The sequence below is a fragment of the Trichosurus vulpecula genome, chromosome 4, assembly GCF_011100635.1.
Source record: "Trichosurus vulpecula isolate mTriVul1 chromosome 4, mTriVul1.pri, whole genome shotgun sequence".
NCBI lineage: Eukaryota > Metazoa > Chordata > Mammalia > Diprotodontia > Phalangeridae > Trichosurus > Trichosurus vulpecula.
This window is the reverse complement of record NC_050576.1, coordinates 362187392-362210859: the sequence shown is the minus strand read 5'-3', so window position 1 is coordinate 362210859 and position 23468 is coordinate 362187392. Positions and strand designations below refer to the sequence as shown.

The following is a 23468-nucleotide window of genomic DNA, read 5'->3' as shown; positions in this document are numbered from 1 at the left end:
GAGGCTACAATGGTAGAGTGGCAGGGTACCCCTTATTCAGAAAATGAAAGGAAAAAAATAAAGAACCAGGGCATTGCATAACTCAAAGCTGAGGCAGATCTTAGAGATGACAGGATTGTAGTTCTAGACTTGGGCTTGAAACTTAAGGTCATCTAGTCCAGTTACCTGATTTAACATTTAGGGAAACTGAGCCTCAGAGATTTTCTTGCAAGTTACACAGCTATTAATTAGCTGAGTAAGACTTTGAACTAAGATCCTGTGACTATAAATTCTGGACTCATGCTGATCCCATCTGACTTCATTTTATAAAGAGATGAAACGATTTGACCCAGGTCGTTTGGTAATAACTAAAATATTCAGAATTCAAACACAATCTTTGACCCCACATCCAATGGTCCTTCCATAGTCTGTTTTTGGTGACTTCTTTTGAACATGAGACAGTTCTGACATAGGTTAAATAAGGGTTATGGGGGGAAAGGGAAAAGAATTAAAGCAATATCAATTTAAAGCTTATTACAAAACCACAAACTAGATCATGACATTTAAAATCCTGCTTCAGATATACTATCTATGTAACCCTGAACAAGTCACTTCACCTCTCTATGCCTCAGTTTCACCATTTGTAAAATATGGAAATAACAGTTCCTACTTCACAAAGTTGTTGTTAGGATCAAATGATAAATAAAATGTAAAGCAATTTAGAAACCTTCGAGGTATATATAAATGATAGGCATTAGCAGAAGTAGTAGCAAGAGCAGCAGCAGCAGCAGTAGCAGTAGTAGTACAGGAGGAGGAGGAGTATCGTTAGCATCCTCAGCAGCATCGTAAAGGTAAATTAGAATTTCTTCAATCAATTCAAAGTTTCTTTAGGTCACAGCACAGTAATGATGAGAGATATGAACTAGTCAAATCACCTCAAAACACCAGTAAAGGTTCAAACCATTTAATATCATATTAAGAAGAAATATATAAATTTAGAAGATGGAGAAGACAAGTAAGCCAGGTTTTTATTTCATTTATACAAACAGGGAAAGATGAACATTGGGAACTAGATGAACTTTGCAAGTGGACCCAAATGATAGCACTTATAGTCCTAATACCAAGAAGGGTAATATTTGGAGGCAAAGAATTCACTGGATGATTTTCCAATCACACCTAGTAGCAATGGCTATCCTTGTCTGTACATATATATGTGTGTATATATATATATACACAGATATATGTATGTGTGTGTATGTATATATATACATATATATGTATATATATGTATGTATGTGTGTGTGTGTGTGTGTGTGTGTGTGTGTGTATATATATATATACATACACATATAACCATGATAAAGAAAATGGATTTCAAGAGAGCAGCTTTCAACAATCTAGGAGCACAGAGAAGTATAATTTAAAAGTTATGGAAGTATAAGAAAGGTGACTGCCAGTTAAATTACTGGTCTGTGTCCACAAGAATAAATTAAGCTGACACATCAGAAGGAAAGGGAAGGGAACTAACTGCCAAGTTAACTAAACTTAGAACCAAACCAGGACTTGAAAGGAAATTAAGCCAGGCTTCTAAAGAATAAAAAAAAAAATAGTACCATTGTATGGGGCCAAGAAAACTAAGGGAAGAGCTTAAAAGAAGACGTAATTTACAAGGTACAGAATAGGTAATAAAGAAAAAAGTACTGTCAAATATGGGATTTAAAAGAAAATGTCATCTACCTGATAGGAGAGGAAAACTGATAACAGAGATGCCAAAAAATAAAGGTACTTTGATGTCTTTTTCATCTCTGTCCTCATTTTTTTTGAAAAAATTAAGTGATGAATAGGTAACTGGAAAATGTCATCTGTTGGAAGAGGAAGAACAAACATGAGTAAGAAAAGATGATGAATTGATGTATGGATGTCTTCCAATTATTGAGGCTTAGCAACATGCCAACCAGGTACTTATGTACTACTGGCTATTTTGAGAATTCACAGAGGACAAAAGTCCTTAGAAAGTGGCACCAAAAATGGATCACCAATCTAAAAAGATAAGGAAAAAAGAAAGCTGTGATAAAGATCTGTCAGCTTAGGTTTAGTATGTGAGAGAACAAGAGGGCAAATCAACATATAATCAATTTGCAATCACCAGCAACACAAAGGGCAAAGCAGGAACTGTTACGTCATTAATAGAATTAATTGTTTTACTTTACGATGAAGTGACAAGCTGGACAGAAGAGAAGATCCAAAGAGATTCAATTTAACTGGATTTCGGTAGGGTTTCTCATTCTGCACTTTAGGGTATTCTCATTAACAAAAAGCAGTGTCATTTAGAGGAGGAGGAGGAGGAGGAGGAAGAGAAGAAGAAGAAGAAGAAGAAGAAGAAGAAGAAGAAGAAGAAGAAGAAGAAGAAGAAGAAGAAGAAGAAGAAGAAGAAGAAGAAGAAGAAGGAGAAGAAGAAGAAGAAGAAGAAGAAGGAGATAGAGGAGAAGGAGAAGGAGAAGGAGAAGGAGGAGAAGGAGAAGGAGAAGGAGAAGGAGAAGAAGAAGAAGAAGAAGAAGAAGAAGAAGAAGAAGAAGAAGAAGAAGAAGAAGAAGAAGAAGAAGAAGAAGAAGAAGAAGAAGAAGAAGAAGAAGAAGAAGAAGAAGAAGAAGAAGAAGAAGGAGAAGGAGAAGCAGGAGGAGGAGGAAGAGAAGGAGAAGCAGGAGGAGGAGGAAGAGAAGGAGGAGAAAGAGGAGGAGGAAGAGAAGGAGGAGAAAGAGGAGGAGGAGGAAGAGGAAAACAAGGAAAATGAGAAGGAGGAGAAGGAAGAGGGAGAGGGAAAGAAGGAGAACAAGAAGAACAAGAACAAGAAAGATACTGGCTTTATAATTATAGCACTTAGCTCAGATTGAAGCTCTGTTATTTGTAACCTGTGTGTCCTTAGATAAGTCACTGAACTCTTCTACCCACAGTTTTCTCACTTATAAAGTGAGGGGAGTTGGAATAGATGATGTTGAAGATTTCTCTGTTCTTGGTCTATGCTCTTCCAAAACATAGAAATTTGGTCAGGATCAACAAACTTTTTAGAATTCAGAAATCCAACTCCAGATAACGGGTAGATAGAGCAGTGGATAGAGCTCTGAGTCTGGAGTCAGGAAGACTTCAGGTTAAATCCAGCCTTCTATATTTATCCATTGTGTGACCCTAGGCAAGTCACTTAACCTCAATCTGCCTCAGTTTTGTCAACCATGAAAGGATTGAGAAGATTAAATGAAATAACTATTTGTAAAGCTGCTTAGCACAATGTTAACTAATAAATTTTTATTTCTTTCCTTCCTTCCAAATAATCGATTAAATGATTTATTGATCACCTACATGTGTTATATAGCATGCATTTATATTGAAATGAAAATTGCTTTGGTTTTGAAAATAACAGTAAGAGTATATAACTATATTCAGGAATTTCCAAACCCAACACTAACACTCAGCATTGAAGAGCCTATAAAAAGTTGCCCACAAAGGTAGTTATCTATAATTTGTACTCAACTCAAGGATATATATATTTGATAGAATACCACAAGGGTCAGTCGAAAGGACATTATTTAAAATTCTTAACAAATGCCCAGATGGCAGAATAAAAAATGCAGATGACATTAGGCTGGGGAAGTTTTATAACATTATAGAAGAGATGTGCAGAATTTAAATGGAAATAGAGTCTCACAAGAACAAATTAAATAGATACATGATGGGGGCAGATGAACAAGGATCACATAAAGCAGACAAACACTGGAGGATGTGATGGATCAAACTCATATGCACAACCGTGTACCTAGTAGCAGCTCCCCAGATGATACAGTCTGGTCCCATAGTCACATAAACAGCTTTTGAAGGGCTAGTTTATTGTTGTTAAGATGATGGTGGTGATGGCAATGGTAGCAGAAGTGGCAGTGGTTGTTGTTGTTGGGCAGGGGGTAGGGATGATGTAATAGTGATATATTACATTGTGGTACATTATAATATTATTTTATTTTATATTACATATCATTCACTGAAAAAAAAAAAGTTTTCCAAGCCTCAGTTTCCTTACTGGCATTTTACAAAATGCCAATAGTATACCTCTCTGAATGTTTGGAATATGAATGACAAAATGACTACTGGAGATGAAATAAGATGATATTGTATGTGAAAGTGTTATGGAAAAAATGTTTTTGTTTAGGTTTTTCAGTTGGGACCTGTGATTTCCCTGGTATAAGGCAATCTCAGTGAGAAAAGTGTCTCTGGCAGAAAATCAACTACTCTTCAATTTATGTTCTCAGAGAATGGCCATAATGAACTTAAAAGCACTATATAGGCTATTCTCCTTCTTGTTGTTGTTAATATCATTACTATTACACTTTATTCTATGATAGCATAAAAACATTATAGGTGAATTTTGCTACTTAGAGAGTAATCGTATAACAAAAAGAGCATGGGAAAAGGAGTTGGGAGGCCACAGAATCATAGCTTTCTAGCAGGAAAGGTCAGTTGGGTGGAACAGTGAATAGAGCTCCAGGCCTGGAGTCAGGAAGACCTGAGTTAAAATCTGGCCTCAGACACTTGCAAGCTGTGTGACCCTGGGCAAGCCACCTAACTTCTGTCTCCCTCAAATGCCAGATGGGTATAACAGCACCTACCTCGCAGAGTTTTTGTGAGGATCAAATGGGATACTATTTAATAAACATACGGTTTTTTATTTCTTCCCTTCCTCCTCTCACAAATGTTACATATGAGAAAACTGAGAACTAGACAGGGTAGGAAAACTGTTCAAGGTCACATACATTGATTAACACAGATCTCGACATCCGTATACCCATAATAGACTCGTAAGTTATCCTTTGGTATGCATATACAAAAAGCAGTTTCTGACATACTAAGTGCTTAATAGATGTTGTTTTCATTCTTTCATTCATTCAAACACATGGTATTAATATACTAAGATGATGCAGAAATTAGTGGATTCTAGGGCTGAATTAGAATGAGTGAGAAGAATGGTCTACAGAGAAAGCATGGGTAGGAAAGAGGAAAAGTTGCCTGAGGAGCTTCCGTGACGTATCTAAATAGCGGTCAAGTCCTATCATTTTTACCTTGGTAAAACCCCTTGTATATGCCCTCTTCTCTCTTCTGACAGAGCAAAGACATGAGTGCAAAGCCTCTTCATCATCTCATGCCTGGACTATTACAAGACCCTGCTGGTTGGGAAGTATCCCTCTCTATTCCAATCCATGCTCCACTCAGATATCAAATTGATCTGCCTACAACACAGGTCAGACTACATCATCCCAATAGTCAATAAACTCCAGCAATTCTCTATTATTTCCAGTATCAAATATAAAATCTACTGTTTATCTTCTCAGCACTTCTTAACCCCAATCCTTTCTAACTTTCCAGTTTTCTTAACTCTTATTCCCCTCTAAATACTCTGTCCCAAGTGGTATTAGCCTCCTTGGTATTGCACACACACACAATATTCTGTCTCTTAACTGTTTTCATTGGCTGTCCCTCATGTCTACAACCATCTCCCTCCTCATCTCTACCTCTTGAGTTTTCTGATAGGTGTGTGTGTATGTGTGTGTGTGTGTGTGTGTGTGTGTGTGTGTGTATAAGATTATCCCTAATCTAATCACATAATCATATATGTGTGCATGTATATGTATGTATATACACATATACATACACATAAATATGTATATATGCATTTTGTGTATACATATGAAATACATACAATATACATATATAGAGAGATCTTGTTTGTACCTAGTTATTTGTATGTTTTCTCACTGTTTCTCCTTTCTTTGTGCAGTATCTAGCACATTATAGACACTTAAATGCTAGTTGCCTAGCTTACCTTCAAAAATGTAATTTAAAAAACACATAGCATACTATCTAAACTGCATTGGAAAAGAAAAGGGCTATGCCACTTTTAACTGATACTTCCTAATACTGCATCCTTCTTCCCTCCCTCTCTCATACACATACACACGCGCGCGCGCGCACACACACACACACACACACACACACACACACACACACTCACACATCACTTGAAGCCAGAAAATAAAGGGTTAGGTACAAAAAAGGCAGGGAGGAAATAAATGCCTATTAGCATTAAACAGACCAAAGGAAGAAAAACTACCTTTTGACCACATCTCCTCCATTCCAGCAGGGCAGTCCATCAGCAGCTGCTAATTCATTAACACAAAGCTGATCAGCCAGGCCACCATAAAAAGTCTTGTATAGACGCAGGCTGTTGATAAATTCTCTGAACAGAGAAACAAAGAAAACAATTAACACCAAAAATCTATAATAATGGCCCATAAAAATGCCGCGCATTGTTATATACATTACCTAGAATTTAACTTTATTGTAGCTTCATCTAATCATGCTTGTGCTTATTGAACAGGTTTTCAATATTCTTTCTCAACAAATGTAGCTGTCCTGTTTCTTTTTCCCCTTCAGTGCTGTGAGTTTAAATTTATTCTTATGTTTCAGCACAATTAACTTTTTCACCACATAGAGACTTTAAATTTCTCTAGACCTAAATGACCATTTGACTTCTTGAATTTCATTATGTTTTTGTTAAAATACCCTTCATTTACTGTAGCCCTAGACCTTCCACACAGAAGAGCCTACTGCTGTTCAGACACTTGAGGATGTCTAAGCATTCTTAACTGAGCTCTCTCTCAAGACACACACATCCAATTTTCCTTTGTATAATATGAACCTAAGGAGAACCTTCTTGAAGAGTGAAAATAATAATTAGATTGTCAACAAATACAAACCAGTTCTCCTTTCTGACTAAATTAATTAACTGATATGGCTACCTGATTGCTAGCTGATCGTCAGGCTAAAAAGAAATTTAAAAACCTTCAGTAACTGGTCAATCCATTCAAAATGGCGTAATTTGTTTGTACATGTAGACATAGCTTCTGTATTCTGTGCAATGATTCAGGTCATACAAATATCTAAACCAGGGGTGGGGAACCTCAAGGACATATGTGGCCCTTTAGGTCCTCAAGTGTGGCCCTTTGACTGAATCCAAACTTCACAGAACAAATCCTTTTATTAAGGGGATTTGTTCTGTAAAGCTTGGACTCGGTCAAAAGGCTGCTCCCAAGGACCTAGTAGCCTATGTGTGGCCTCAAGTCTGCAGTTTCCTCACCCCGATCTAAACTTTTAGGGAAGTGACTGGATCAGCAAAATTACATCAGAGTTATTAGCACACTACTAGGTACAATCAGATGCTTACTTTTTTTTTTACAATACTAGACCTTATTAATTTCTCTCTGGTGACCATCCAAAAGTGAATAGGCCTATATCTATGACTAGACAAGAATTTGCAAGAAGTAGATATTATTTGGCAATAAACATATAAGAATAAGATTTTTTTTAGAATCACGTGACTTGAATCTTGAAGGAAGCTAAAGATTCTAAGAGTAAGAGGTTAGGAGTATATCCAGACACGGGCCACACTTAACTTGAGCTAAGACAAAGAGAAAACATCAACTAGTGATAGGAACACTGAGACATCAGGACATTTACTCAAAACTCAGAGACAGAGGCATATTCAAGTTCCATCAATTGAGGTAAAATTAGTATGACTGCCAAGTTACAACAAAAACCATACTGAAACACAACCATAGCTATCGATGGTTAGGAAATAAGGCAACAGATACCTACCTAGGCTGTAGCAGAGATAGGGGAGCTTTGGACAGAAGTAACAATGACCCTAAGAGGGAGCACATTTGTCAGCAGTTCAAGGAAGAGGTATTATAGTGGCAAACTAAAAGGAATCACCAAGCATGGAAAGCAATAACAGTAATAATAACTACCGTTTATATAACACTGTGTGCCAGATACTATGCTAAGCTCTTTATAATTATTAATTCATTTGATCCTCACGACAACTCAGAGAGGTAGATGCTATTACTCTAGAAACCATTTCATAGATTAGGAAACTGAGTCAAAGAAAAGTTAAGTGACTTGCCCAAGGTAACACAACAAGTAAGCGTCTGAGGCTGGATTTGAACTCAGGTCTCTCTGACACCAGGCCCAGCACTCTATGCACTGTACCACCTAGCTGCTTAATATACCATTACATATTAAGCATTTAGTACCATCTGCACACATGAAAAATACTCATAATTCATACTTCATGTGTAATATAACTGTCATAAAGTAACATCAGAAAAGATTCCTGTTTATCATAATATCACAGGATCACAGACTCAGAGCTCAAAATGACTAGTTAATTGAATCTCACTCCTTATTTGACAGAGAAGGAGACTGTGTTGGGTTAAGACTCACCTAGGTCACAAAGGTACTAAGTAGAAGAACCAAGATTTGCACCCAGGTCCTTCAGACTCTAAATCTATTGTTCTTATCATGGTGCCATGATGCCTTCCAACACATTAGTCCAATCCTCTTATGTTTAAAAGTTGAGGAAACAAAGGCACATAGAATGATAATACTTTATATAGTGTCTTATGAATTTATATACACATATGTATATGTATGTATATGTATATTAATATTCACCTTCTCTATTGGCTTATTTCCTACTGCCTACAAACATGCTCATGTTTTCCCTACTTTGAAAAAACTGTCACTTGTTCCTTCCAACCCCACCAGTTATTGTCCTATATCTCTTCTGACCTGCTCTTGAGTTTTTTTGGGAAACCACTTTCTTCCAGTTTTCCTCCTACCTATCTGACCATTCCTTCTCTGCCTCTTTTGCTGAATCCTCTTCAGATCATTCTCTCTAATCTCAGGTGTCTCTCAGGGTCCTCTCCTGGATCCTTTTCTCTTCTCTATTACTTCATTTGGTCACCTCATCAGCTCTCATGGATTTAATTGTCATCCCTATGATTATGGCTCTCGCATCTCTCTCACCTTCCTCAGTCTCTTCGCTAAACTATCTTGCTTCTCCAACTGCCTTTCAAATACCTCAAACTTTCAGAAATCTCATCATGGATTCCTCAATCTCTCTCACACCCTATATTGAAGCTGCTGCTGAGACCTGTGAGCTTCACCTTTGCAACATCTCTTGAATATGCCCCCTTCTCTTCTTTGACACTGCCACTATTCTGGTGCAGGGCCTGATCATCTCAAGCCTTTATTATTGCAATAGCCTGGATGGGACTGCCTGCCTCAAGTCTCTCACCACTCTGAGCCAGCCTCCCTTCATCCACAAAAGTGATTTTCCTAAAGCACAGGTCCAACCTTCTCACACACACACACACACTCTCTCTCTCTCTCTCTCTCTCTCTCTCTCTCTCTCTCTCTCTCTCTCTCCCCGCCCCCACTCAATAAACTCCAGTAGATTCCTCTTGCCTCCCAGAGCAAATACAAAATGCTATGTTTAGCACTCAAACCCCTCCATAACCTAGTCTTCTCCTACCTTTTCAGTCTTCTTACATCTTATTCCACATACTCTTTGATCCACTGACACCAACCCTCTAGCCGTTCCATAAACAAGACACTCTACCTCTAGGCTCCAGGCATTTTCTCTGGCTACTCCCAAGCCTCACACACTCTTCCTCTTTTGTTCTCACTACTGACCTCCCTGTATATAGCTTGTTTTACATACATTTGTTTGACTTTTTTTTTGTATCTCCCATTATAGCACAATTCTTGACACATAGTAGGCACTTAATAAATGCTTATTGATTGGTTTTCAGCTACCCTATATGAGCAGGGATTATTAGCCCACAGCTAAGGAATTGATATTCAGAAGGTAAGTGTCTTTCCTAAGGTCACAGCTATTTTGAACCGAAAGTGAGACTGGCACTTAGGTCTCATCATATTTGAATGTAAAAGTTAAGTACACCTCTCAAATTTAGTAGAATGATAGGTTTTATAATAAACGACCTACATATATATATATATATATATTTTTTGCCTGCCAGGAGCTAAGTTTAGGTTCCAGTAAATCCAATCAGTTTCTAGTTCTGTGTCTACCATTCCAGAACATATCCTCCAAGGAAGTAATGCATGTATGCTATGCATATGGGGGTTGGGGGTGGGATAGATATGCATCCCTGGTTACTTAACAGGTCTAGATTCTGTGCATGGAGAGTGTGAAGGAAGCAGACAGCAGCAAAACTGCTCATACACAGGTTGTCAGCCCTTGTTTCCCTGGAGCTCACTGAAAGCAAAGGAGATACGTGGACCAGCATAGTGATGACTTCATCATTTCCATCCTACATAAGGTAGACAGGGTGAAAAGGAACTGTCCACTGCTGAAAATACATGATAACCGGATAAGAAGGCACACTCCTCAATGAGTGTTTCTGGTTCTGTCTGCCACAGAATGGCAACTCAGTCAAAATTAGGAAAGGGGGGGAGGAAATAGAGATTCATGTTTTTATTTCTCCCAGCAATTAATACGGTTTATTTAATGATAATAATAACTAGCATTTATATAATTCCTACTATGTGTCAGAAACTGTGCTAGGTGTTTTACAAATATTGTCTCATTTTATTTTCACAAAAATCCTGAGAGATGGGTGCTACAATTTTCCCCATTTTTACAGTTCAGTTAACTGAGGCAGGTCTGAGTTAAGGGATTTATAGAAGGTCACATAACTAGTAAGTATCTGAGGCAGAATTTGAACTCAGAGTTTTCTGACTAGTACAGCACTGTAGCACCTAGCTAACTATGTTTGGTCATTCACTCATTTGTTGGTTGTGGTATGGAAAGAGAGGTGGAGAGAAGGGAGCACCTGTGATTTCACCATTGTGCAAGTTCCCTTCACAGATGCAGACTGAAAATTCTCCTGTAATATGGGCCCATAGATGATACATCTAGAGATGGGAAGGAGGACCCAGTCCACTACCCTGATTTTACAAATAAAGAAACTTGAAGCCCAGGACTTTGAATGAGTTGCCCAAAGTCACACAGGTTAGAGGCAGAGCTAGGATTTTTAACTTTGGTCTCATGTTTCTCAATTCAATGTCTTTTTACTGCACCATGTTGCCTCCCTAGTCCTGAGGCACTGGGGAGTTAAATGATGTGCAAATGGCAGCTAGTAGGTGTCAGAGATAAGATTTTTAACTTGGGTTTTTTATACTTGAAGGCCAACTCTCTTTCCACTAACTGCATAGCAGATGCTTAATAAATACCTGGTGAATTAATGAAGGACAAGGTACCCTGAGAGATAATTCAACACTCAAAAGGACCTCACTGTCATACATTATTTGTATCTCCAGCACTTAGTACAATGTCTGGCACATAATAGGTGCTTAATGTTTACAGACTATTGGTTGAAGTACAATCACTATTGAATTCTATCTGGCTGAGCATATAGATAAATTCAAAATATACTCATCTTGGGCTTTAGGATTGTGTTTCAAAGTTCAAATCGTTTGTAAGTCTTCACAGAGAATATTTTCTGAAGAACATTTCTAATTTAATCAAAGCCAGTTCTCTGGAAATTCACCAGAAGAGTCTAACCCTACCCCCACCCCCACTCCATGAAAGGGATCTATCTAGGTTTTAGACAACATATTTCTTTTGTTTAATGATTGGTATTGATTCCTCCCCTCCCACCCCAACCAGTAAGTACACACATAATATAGAACCCAAATTAAATGCAGTGCCTAGCACTCTGTTTGACAAACTCAGAAGAACAAAGGTCAAATTGTGCAGTTTGCTAGTTAATGGCCTGAGGCAAAGTTAAGGTTAACGTGGCACTAATGAGCAGGCTCAAGCCTGTAGAGATGTCTGACCACAGCTATCAAACAGAAAACATTTAAAATGTCAGTTTCTTTTCCAGTAGAGGAAATATATAATTACTTGTTGCTAGATATGAACTATGTCTTCTATATTTCTTCTGTAAGTATATTTAAACTTTTTTTCCATTAAAAGTATTCATTTTAACCAAAGAGGAAAAAAAGTAAAGGTGATTCTGAGCTGAAAAACAAATAGTATTTGTGATTTCAGCTCCCAGGTTGGTAAGTTTCGTCATTAAGGTATCTTTGAATAATATTAAATATTTGGGGTTAGACTTCTCTGGTAAGGAGAAAGAGAAGAGAGAAGGGGGGAATGGAGAAGAAGAAGAAGAAGAAAGAGAGAAAGAGGAAGAGGGAGAAAAATTAACTTTAGCCCATGAGACATTATTTCTCTGTACTAGAAAATAAGACATGGGATACCGTACTTATCTGTGATGCAGAAGGATGCCCAATCAAGATTGTCATATATAAAATAGATGAGCCTAGTTTTCAACTTTGTAGAATTTGGATAACATTTATGTCTGATTACAAATGGAAAGAGGAATTCTTTGGCCCATTTTAGTAAAACAAAAACCCTGCTGTCTGAACCCAGTCTGAACTCAACCCTCATTATGGTACTTAGGACCAAAGTATCAATGCTGAGCTCCTCAGGAAGGCTTTTCTTGGATAAGTGACTCCAGGTTTTGTACTCCCAACAGGAAGTCCTCTGAGGGCACATTCACATGACATGTTTTCCCCCTCATTAAGAGATTTGCTTTGCTTTCCCATTAATGTGCCAGAGGTATAGGAAGGAGGGAAGGAGTAGTGTCAGGGAGAAAGCAGAAAAGACCTGTAGAAATCTGCTTCCATTGTCCTAGTGCCCCCTGGTGTGGCCTGTTTTGTTGATTATCAGGCCATGTGCTTTTCTCTCTTGCAGAGTGATTTACTATTTGCTCCTGTGTTGGCAGATTGCAGTTAGCTCTATTAAAGCATATGTACAAGTCTCTGATTCTCAGTTTTCAATGACCCCACACCCCCAATATAGCTAAAAGCACCATGAAGAAGCATTTCTACTGAAAGTATCATTATTTTAAAAAGGGTCATCTAAATCTCTCTTTCCAAAACAGCTCTGCTCAGGACTGTTGGAACAATCTTGAAAAATATACCCCTAAAAGTCTTGTTTATGATCTCTCATAAATAAGGGCTTTAACCACAGACTTCTTTGCAGTCATGCCAATAAGCCCTGTACCAAGAGTCCAAGGACTAAGTGAAATTGGTGCGGGCATAAAGAAAATGAGGCACTAGGCTTGAAAGAAACTTCATATACTCTGCCTCTTCTCCCTATGGCTGTTTGGTTGATTTTCATAAGAATTCATGTCCATTAGTCTCAGTTATATTAGCCTGTTGGCATGTTCTATTAATTTATGAACAGAAAATTGTGGACAGAACACTAGTGAGGCAAAGCCAATGTAATGCTGATAAGTTATACGGAATGTAAAAAAGCCAAGGAATTCCATTATTCATTCTTTCAAGAAGGGTTTGGTTTTTTTTTGTGTGTGTCTATAATACCGATAGCAGCTGTTGCCTTGGTCTAAATAATAGTCAAGAGAAGTCATCAAGAGAAGTTGCTGTTGAGTCATATCAGTCATGTCCAACTCTCTGTGACCCCATTGGGGGTTTTCTTGGCAATGATACTGGAGTGGTTTTCCATTTCCTTCTCCAGCTCATTTTTCAGGTGAGGAAACTGAGGGAAACAGGGTTAGGTAACTGGCCCAAAGTTACATAGCTAGTAAGTGTCTGAACCCAGATTTGAACTCAGGGAGAGGAATCTTCCTGACTCCAGTCTCAGGGCTCTATTCACTATACCACCATCAAGAGAAGTAGCAGTCAAGAGAAGAGCAAACCTTCACCAGGACTGAACCAGAGAAATACTCTACGTAAAACATTTATTTTTGAAATGGAAATGAACCATACAACTACAGAAACTCGAAAGGAACAAACCACTAAACAGTCAAAGGAACAAGAATTGACTCATTCCTCCACAACAACGCTCCCATCACATATGCTTAATCTGCACCCTATTACCCAGTAATCTTTTATCCAGTGTGGAGGAACCAGGCCTCATTTGAGGTTAAATCTTCACTAACAAGTAAATCCACTTCAGCAATTTGGGTAGGCAAGATAACTCAGACTCAGAAAATGAGAGAATGAGAGAACCAGAAGGGGAAACAAGACAGAAATGAGTCTAAGCCCCTACTTTACAGATGGGGAAAGAATTGTGGCTTCTCTTTTTTCTACCACTGGAGAATCTTTAGGAGCAGATGACTCCAAAGGAGATGTTTAACCAGTTCTGTTGTTGTCAAATTACTCTGGTATGAATGTTTTTTACCAGTGGATTAATATAATATTACTACATGGGTCTGTCTTAAATCTAGGCCTTAAATAACATAGACACTATTATCTCAAATACAATAGTGTAAAGACCTCAGTAATCTCCCTACTCTACTAAAGGGAGAGGCCTCCATGGAGGATCAAAGCCCCAGTCACCCTGTTTTGGTAAGTCCTGCAGTAATAGTCCAAACCCCTCAGGGGTCTGAATATCAATTGACAGCCAATTTTCCAGGAGTTTCCTGAGCCCCCACTCTGAATTCTAGAACCTCACACAAACTGCATTAAGACAAATCGCAAGAACTCCGTGCTTGGAATTTAGTACATTCCCATAATTCGTAGCAAAAAAGTAACTTTTGTGGTATAAGTAATTATATAAATACATAAAGGTAGAATCATTGCCCAGCAACATCCAAAATTCTTTCTCATTGGTATGATGCATCTTCAATAAAGTCTGGATGAAGACAGTGTTGAAGCATCATCCATTACATAATTTCACAGAACTGACAATGGTTGTTGAGGAAGCAATGGCATAGCCATTGAAAAACTGAAAATTGAAATTGAAAATTTTGTTGGCATGTCTTTGATAATCTGCTTCAGTGTAATCTTGATCAACTACTATCATTTCATCTGGCCTTTCTTTTGAGAATTATGAAGCACAATGGTGAAAATTAAGATAAGCTTTCTATCTTCAAAGTTCTTAAACTCAGCTGAAGTAGATGTATAACCTTGAGCAAAACAATAGTGCTTGCATATCAGAGTGTTGCAATTAATAGGCAGAATTATTTCTACAATGATTTAACATGGAGCCAGGAGAGCTTCAGAACAAGTAGAGAAAGATATCTACTACAATCCAGAAATATCACACCTAGAATGATTCTACAAAATCGGGGGCGATTCTTGGCCACACATTCTTCCTTATTTCCCACAGAAAAAAATAGACTGCCTTATTGAGTAAGGCTGAACCATCTGGCATGTGTTACATTCTTATAGTCTTTAAAATTTCAGAATCAATTCCAGGCCACCCGATATAGCTTCTACCTAGTGCTTTCATGGGAATAATTTCCAGATGTAAGGCACGTGAGTACGACCTGGTCAGCTTCCAGGGTGAACTTGTTTACTGGAGAATTCATTTTTCTTCCTTGGAGCTTTAGGTACATTTCTGACTTTCATATGAATTGGGGCAATAACTATATCCAAATATAATAACACTGGGTTCACCCTGCAACCTTCCAGTTCCTCTAGATTGAACAACCTGGGGAATTTGTTAACTTCCTGTAGTCAGTCTGTTCTAATAGTATGAATTCTTTGGACAATTATCCCTGGTGTTTTGAACTAGGTCCTTCCTGAAAGACTTTTCATAGATCATGGATTTGGACCTGAAAGGTACCTTAGAAATTCTCTACTCTAACCCCCTTCATTTTATAGTTGAGGTAACAGACCCAAAGAGATTACATGATTTTGTCCAGGTGATTATCGATGTAGCATGTGGAAGAGTAAAAACTCAAACCCAGCTCCTCTGATCTGAAATCTAGCATTCTTTCTCTTATGTTTTGTTTTGGGGTTTTTTTGCAATCACCCCAATGATAATGAGAGAAAGCTAGCTTATGAAAGAACAATATAGCAAATTCACAATACATCTTCAAGCAATATAAACTAGATATACCTTATAATCTTGAACAATGACTTGTGATTGAAATAACTTTGGCCTGGAGCCCTGTGAGAAAATATTGTGGAAAGTATCTTTACTGATTGATATACCACAACTACAGTAGATTTCCATTTGACTAAAAGCATACATAAGTACTACTGCAAATACTGGCATCTTGCTATTGAGCAACTGTTAAAGCGCTACTCCAGGGATTTACGTTCTTAGGAATAGTCATGGTTCCCTTGTGCTTCACAACTGTTTGGATACTCCTTGTGCTTTCTTCTAATGGACTTCAAATGGCATGATCTATCATGGTGGCATTATAGGTTTAAAAAATATATTGATATATTTTGTTTTTATATCATCCTCATTTCTGAGTGTCTCCATTATTCTTCCTCTGCCCGGCAAGACATTCTTTATAACAAGGAACAAAAAAGAAAGGGAGGAAAAGTAGCTCAGTAAAACTACTAGCATAGTGACCATCTTTGAAAATATATGAAATGGTCCACCCACACATTCCTTGATCCACGCAAAGAATGGAGAGAGATGATCAAGATCTTATCTTGGGTTAAGGTTCATCATTATAATTACAAGCCAATAAGCTGACATATGTTTAGTAAACATCTATCATTTGCCAGGCATTATGCTAAGATGGGGTGGGGGGATGGGGGGAGGTCATAATCAAATGTACATAGCAAAACATTAAATTTCTTTTTTTAAATTTACATTTATTTAGTCATTATGCATTGTTTTCTTTCACCCTATATTCAGTCCTATAAATCTTCCTATGCTTCCCTGAATTCTTCATATTCAGTATTTCTTGTGGCACAATAATATACTATATCAATGTACCAAAATTTGATTAGTCATTCCCTAATTAAATGGGCATTTAATTTGCTTCCAGTTCTTTGTTCCTACAAAATGTGCTACTATAAATATTTTATTGCCAATGGTACCCTTTTTCCTATCTTGATTTCCTAGTAATATTCACCTGGGGCAGGGGGATTGAAGAATGGATTACTTTTTCAGACTCTGTAATATTCTTGAACGCGAACATAGACCAATGGTAGTTCTAGTGTTCCATACCTTAAGTAGTGATCGGTATATATGAACAGATCTGCAGACACTGTTGAACACATATTTATGTGTGTTCATCTATATCCATATGGAACACAAACACACACACCATATATATGGATGTATATATGCATATTCCTGTATTTTACTGATCTATGGGCAAAGGTTCTCAGCCTTATGTTTTGTACAACATGGATATTAAGAATAGCCCTTTTAGATTATATAATATGTAGTGAAGCAATATGTAGATGGAGTCCATTTGGCTAGGGGTTTTCCTTAAGCCATTATAAATCAGTTTTAATTCAATCAAGAGCTATGATGCAAAGCCTCATTGAAACGTCCACATATAGGATTCCTCAACATATTATCTAAGATGTCTCCCAAACTGCAGTATCAAGAAAGTCCTGTAATACATGTCCCCAAACTGTAATATATGCAGGATTCCAACTGCAAAAATGAAATCTTCAAGTAGTGATTGATGGTGTTGATAAAACATGAGCTTTCAATAATTTCCAATTTCATCCTTTGTCTTAGGCTAACAAGTGGAGCTGAGGAATATAATCATGAGATTTTTCATCCCCACAAATATCATATAATTCACTTCAAAGCCCTGTATCTTGTTTTTTTTAAGGTTCAAAAACAGAAGCATAATCTCTCTACATAAGAATCAAAGGAAGTAGATTACTGGGCATCAACTTCTCATTATATCTCAAAACATCTGTTCAGGTTCTAGATTCAGGCAGAGGTATCTAGCTGGTACAGTAGATAAAACACTGGGCCTGTAGTTAGGAGGACCTGAGTTCAAATGTGACCTCAGACACTTATTAGTTGTGTGACTTAGGCCAAGTCACTATAACATCTGTTTATCTCAGTTTCCTCAACTATTGAATAAAGGAATAATAATAATACCTACCTCCCAGAGTTGTTGTGAAGATAAAATGAGATAATATTTGTAAAGTCCTTAGCACAACACCTGGCACAAGACAGGTTCTATATAAAGAAGGAAAGGGAATAAGTATTTATAAAATACTTATAAATATTTATTCCTTTCCCTTTATTCTTCTTGTTCATCATCATCATTCACTTATTTACTGAAGAACTTGAGAACCATCATATTAACTGTGGTTTCTCAGCTTTAACAATATTCCGTCTTCATTCCTAGATAAGTGTGGTATTGACAGTGATAGGTGAGAGATATGCAAGTATACAATATGACTTTATTACTAAAGAAGTCATTCTGTGCAAAATTTCATCATAGAATCACCTTGTGGCATACAGATATAAAAAATCTAAAGCAATGTACCCAAATCTGTATTTTGAGAAGTCCTGGTATTTCATGTGATATTGACAGGATTTTTGAGAGAAAACTTCAATGTCAGTGATATTTTGCCCTTAAAATGGATTGAATAAAAACTTATCTAGGTATCAAAGTACTTACTACTTGTATTTGGGGAAAGGATTATGAAATTAGACAATTTTCTCTATTTCCCTCCAAAATTTCCCATATTCCTATTTATCCTGGGAATATTCCATACCCCCATACCCGTTTTCATGAATTTTTAAAATAGATTTCAAGTCCCAAAGTGTTAAGTGGCCAAATTAGTCTGGGAATTGCTGCTCTGAAGGCACAAAAAACTAATTGCAAATAAAATGAATAAAAGCTATTTATGATGCACTGCAGTGCCACCTATCATACATATGTAACAGCCACCATTTGAGGGGAGGATATATTCAACATTCTGTCTCTCAGTTGTTTGATTTTCAACTATATACAAGCATCCATACATTTGTACAGCATTAGCTCTAAAGGAATGGGTGCCAGGGAAGGGTATACCAAAGAAAGAATTGATAATGTATAATTATTGCATCAAGAAATTTGAAAAAAAATCATTTACTTTGACTTTTGAAGCATATTTTCTGGTTTTATAACATTTATTTTTCTTTGGGCTTTTTTAAGATTAATACTAAAATGATTTTATATTGCCTACACAATTTACAGGATGGGATAAGACTCTAGCGGATCTTGGTTGGTAGAAGAAAGCCAGTTTAGGCCTAGATATTTCTTGTGGAAGAATTGATTATTTCTATAGCAATAGGTTGTGTGTTAGTTATTACAAAGCATGATAATATTCAATTAACAACCATTCATTAAGCTACCATTTTGTTCCAGTCACTTTAAAAGGCATGGGGGATACAAAAACCAAAGCATTTAGGTTTAAGTAGTGTGAGTACTGGACTCAGATCCATGTTCCAACTCTTGATATTTACTAGGCTTTTTTTTAAGTATGGACTACTCAATCTCTGTGTGCCTTTGTTTCCCCATAAGTTAAACGTGAATAATAACATGGTCTTTTCTTATCTTATTCTTTACTTATAAGTATTTTGTAAACCTTAATATTTTATTACTTTGCTGGATCTGTGATAAGAGTACCATGGGTACTCTTTATACTGTTACAGAAATCAAATTCCCCATGTCATCACATAATGAACAATTTGTGTCCATTTCATTCCATAAATCTCAATAAATACAGGATCCTAGAAAAAAACTAAGTTATTGGAATGCTGATGAGAACACAATCTGAATATTCTTAGTTCCTTCCCAAGGATATAGCAAAATGGGGAGGGGGGGAAGGAGACACAACTTTTTGTTTAGCTGTATTGCATTTTACTACTATCAGGACATGGCTTTCTTTCCTCACCCTTGCTCCTTATCCCAGCTGGGCATTTCATCTGTCTCCACCTGCAAGCTCCATGTTAGCCACACTTGGGAATTGGTTCCTGACTTCTCAGGAAGCACATAAAAACTGCTGGACTGATGCCTCATTATCAAGTCATCAAAGCAGTCTTGTAATTGGGACTTCACATCTGTTCTCCTGCTGGCTTTACCCCCTTTTCATTCCAGATCTCCTAATCCTTAAATGGTTATTTGGACTTTTGACCACCCATGTTGCTCTGTCACTTTGGTTCCTATAGATCTCAGGTTCTTAGACATTGGCTTAAAACCCATTACTTTGCCCTCTGGTATTTGTTCTCTTCTGGTTCTTGTTTCTGTACTTGGTTTCTGGCCCAAGGCTTGTCCTGACACTTCTTGTTCCTTTAAGCTTTTATTCTAGTTTATGTACTTAATTATGAAATTCCTGCTTCTTTAGCTGTCACCCCACCTAATATCAACTCCCTGCCCAATCATTTTTTGGTCTTAAAATAATATTCAAATCATAGTAGAATTATCTTGTCATTATCAGTCCATGCTAGGTATTGCTCCAAATTAGAATATTCTTCATTGTAGTGAACATAACATTCATTTCAGTAGACTGGATAATAAATAATAATGACACATCTAAATAGCATCTATTTTTGTTTTGTTATTGATTTTGTTTTGTTATGTTTTAAGAAAACTGCTTTCATATCATCTTGCCTTCACCTATAAATGGTACATTTATTTTAATTCCTTAAAAGGAGTAATATTTCTCAAATATGAGGACTTTCTTCAACTAATTTTAAACACAAGGAGTTAATGTTAATTTATACATTAACCGTATGTATAATATATAAATGCATTTATCTAGGAACATCTGGAGTTAAAAGAATTATCTTTTTTACTTTCAGAAATAATATCCATAATAACAAATGAAATTTACATAGTACTTGATCAAGAGTCTTGCATAATCTCTTTTGAGATTATTCTGTGAGGTAGGTCTTACAGGAATTATTCCTATTTTAGAAATGAGACAGACTGGTAGAGTGGCCTGGGGGTCTGGTAGGTCTGGGTTCAAATCCAGCCTTTTACATAGACTGTGTGACCTATGGGCAAGTCATTTCATCTCTTAGCTCCCCAGGGAATATGTAAGACTGCAAGTTTCAATCTTTGCTGATAGGTATTGATGGAGAAATTTCCTCACTATTAATTCCTTACAGAGACAAAAGGCAATTTTGGTACAGAAAAAATATCAGGTAATTTGGTGATCAGAGAATTTAAATGATTTTTACCATGGTCACATAGCTACTAAGTATCTGAGGAAGATTTTAACTCCAAATCTTTCCATACTCCAAGTGAACTACTGTATTTGCTTCACCACACTAAGCACTATATGTATGGTATGCTGCAGAGGACCGATTATATAGTCCAAATTGATTGCACAATCAATTGATTATATTGATTACACGGTCAAGAAATTAGTCTACGTGTTTTGGCAATAACTAATGTGATAGACAGACAGACAGATAGATAGATGGATGGGTAGATAGATAGATGGATAGACAGACAGACAGACAGGCATTTGGTTTGATAATTCTAGTAAACTCAAGTGATGCTGAGTAATCTTGACACCATTTCAACACATTTCCTATTGTGAATGTATTAATTTCAGTGATTTCTTTATCATAAGCATGCTTCATTCTTGACATTTTGATTTTACCCCATCCTATCCAATGTAGTATATAACCAATTCATTTGCTCTAATAGAGGACAATTTCATAAACTACTTGGACTTCTGCTCTATTTCACTCATCTCTTTAACCAATGCAATTTCACCTATACTGCTAAATGCCATCTTCCACGAAATATTTGGCAGATTGTGGCTTTCCCAACAATATTTGACAATCAGTTCTACTGTTTGGAAGAGGGCGTGGAGGCAAAATAATTATGATATAGTTCCCACAAAATGGAAATACAGTAAAGACATGCTCTTTCCATTTTTTCTTCATCAGTAACACAACAATTCAAGAGATTTAAATTCCATGGCCTTTTTGACATAGCAAAACCCACATTTCTAATTTTTTTCTACCTTTTTCTCAATCTCATAAAGCTCTCCAACATTTTAAATTATTTTCCCTAAAACTTGTGACACTCTCTATTACACATCCACCCACTCATGCATACATTCAAATCTCCTTAATTGGCACATGCTTAAATAGGATGCTTGGCTAATTGGAATGCTTGCTGGAGAACAGATGGGGCATTGGTGTTGAGACTCTGTCTTAATTTATTGTCCTGGGGTTTTCCTAATTACCCACTTAATTGGCACAGCCACACCACTTTGAAATAATAATGTACAGCTAATTATCACCCATTTAAGCCTGCTAATAGCTTGCTTCTTACCAACTAAATTCAAGGAACCAAGCAGGGAAAGGGATCTGCCATGGGGAAATCATTCTGCCTGGGCTGGTTTAGACAGCTACATCAGTGCAATGCAGTTTACAGCTGCACTAACTTGGTTTCTGTCTATAAAACAAAAAGAGTTAGTCTCACTTGCACTGGTTAAAAGAATACTGCTTCTTCCTTTCCCTCCTTCTCCAACCTTTGATGAAACTTGGAACTGGCCTGGTGCTTCAGTTAAAGGAGTAGGATCAATAACTCAGCTTTTCAATTAGCTCATCATTAGCATGTTGTATGGAAAGGATAAATTAGGGGAGATGGAATAAATTCAATTACATCCCCAAGGTGCAGTGTTAAAGAATTCAGTTCAATTGCTGGGAAGGAAAAGTCTTCCAGCTTCTAAGTTGCAGGGAACCTGGCCTAGTTAATGAATGTGCCCAGTACAGCAGTTAGTGCCAAGCAGAGGTTTTAATAGATGATTGCACTTCTCCTAGTGTTAGGAGCAATGGAGAGGAGAAGGCAAAGAAAACAATGAGATGTGAAATAGCATGGAGCTCAACAGAACAATTAAACTGGGAAATAAGAAAGGACAAATAGGAAAGGGAAGGGGCAAAAGAGTCCATAAGGAGTATTAATAAATAACTTTGAATTAGAAAAGAAGATTTCTGCTCAGAGATAGAATGTATTCCTAGAATGTCCACCTTGTAAACTATTTATATTCAGACCATGTGTTGAATCCAGTACTCTTCCAGCCTCTCTGTTAACTCCCACAAATTCAGTTCTTTCAAAGCCTTCAGTTAATGGCAACAACAGATGGATTTAACTAAATCTGAAAGAAATGATAACCTCTAGTTTCTTATTAGTGAATGAAATTTGTGACCACATTACAATCTACAAACTTTTTTTTAAAAAATGTATATTTGTTGCCAAAGAAGGATTGTTTTCAGTTGCATGTGTGTATGCATGTTTGTGTGTGTGGGTGTGTGTGTAAATGACTGATTGTTTGGGAGAGGAAGATACATGGACATATCCTGTGAGCATCATAAGATTGGTTTGGTCAAAACCATTTCTTGGACCACTCAAATTGGCTTAAGTGGAAGAATATGGTGATTTTGCCATATCAGAAATAGAACGGGAAATAGAGTCCATTTTGCTCACAGGGGTAGTACTGATATGAGAAAGTGGGATAACTGCGGAACTACTAAGCTTTGGGAAAGGGGAAAAAGCAATTCTAAATAATGTATCATTGTTCCAAAGCAAGAATTATGGATAACATTCAGGTCTTTCTGAACCACATTCTTCCAAAGCAAAGATCAGGATTCATCATTCTTTTTAAAGGAAAAGAAGATCCATTTACCAAGATAAGATCAAAATGGATAGATGACCAAGATATAAAGAGAGAAATTACAAGAAAATGTGAAGAAAATGGAATATATTATCTATTAAACTTATGGATAGGTGAACAATTTATGAATAAACCAGAAATACAGAAAAATGTGAGGTGTAAAATGGATAATTTTTACACTAAATTAAAAAGGGTTTGCAGAAATA

General features: G+C 36.9%; 1 protein-coding gene across 1 annotated transcript in view; it reads right to left on the bottom strand.

The window, feature by feature from the left end:
- GPC5 (glypican 5) overlaps nucleotides 1–23468 on the bottom strand; it is a 1045029-nt gene that overhangs the window by 510589 nt on the left and 510972 nt on the right. The window contains exon 5 of the mRNA XM_036755769.1: nucleotides 6131–6256. Coding sequence (XP_036611664.1) covers nucleotides 6131–6256 — 126 coding nt within the window. The remainder of the gene's footprint in view (nucleotides 1–6130; nucleotides 6257–23468) is intronic.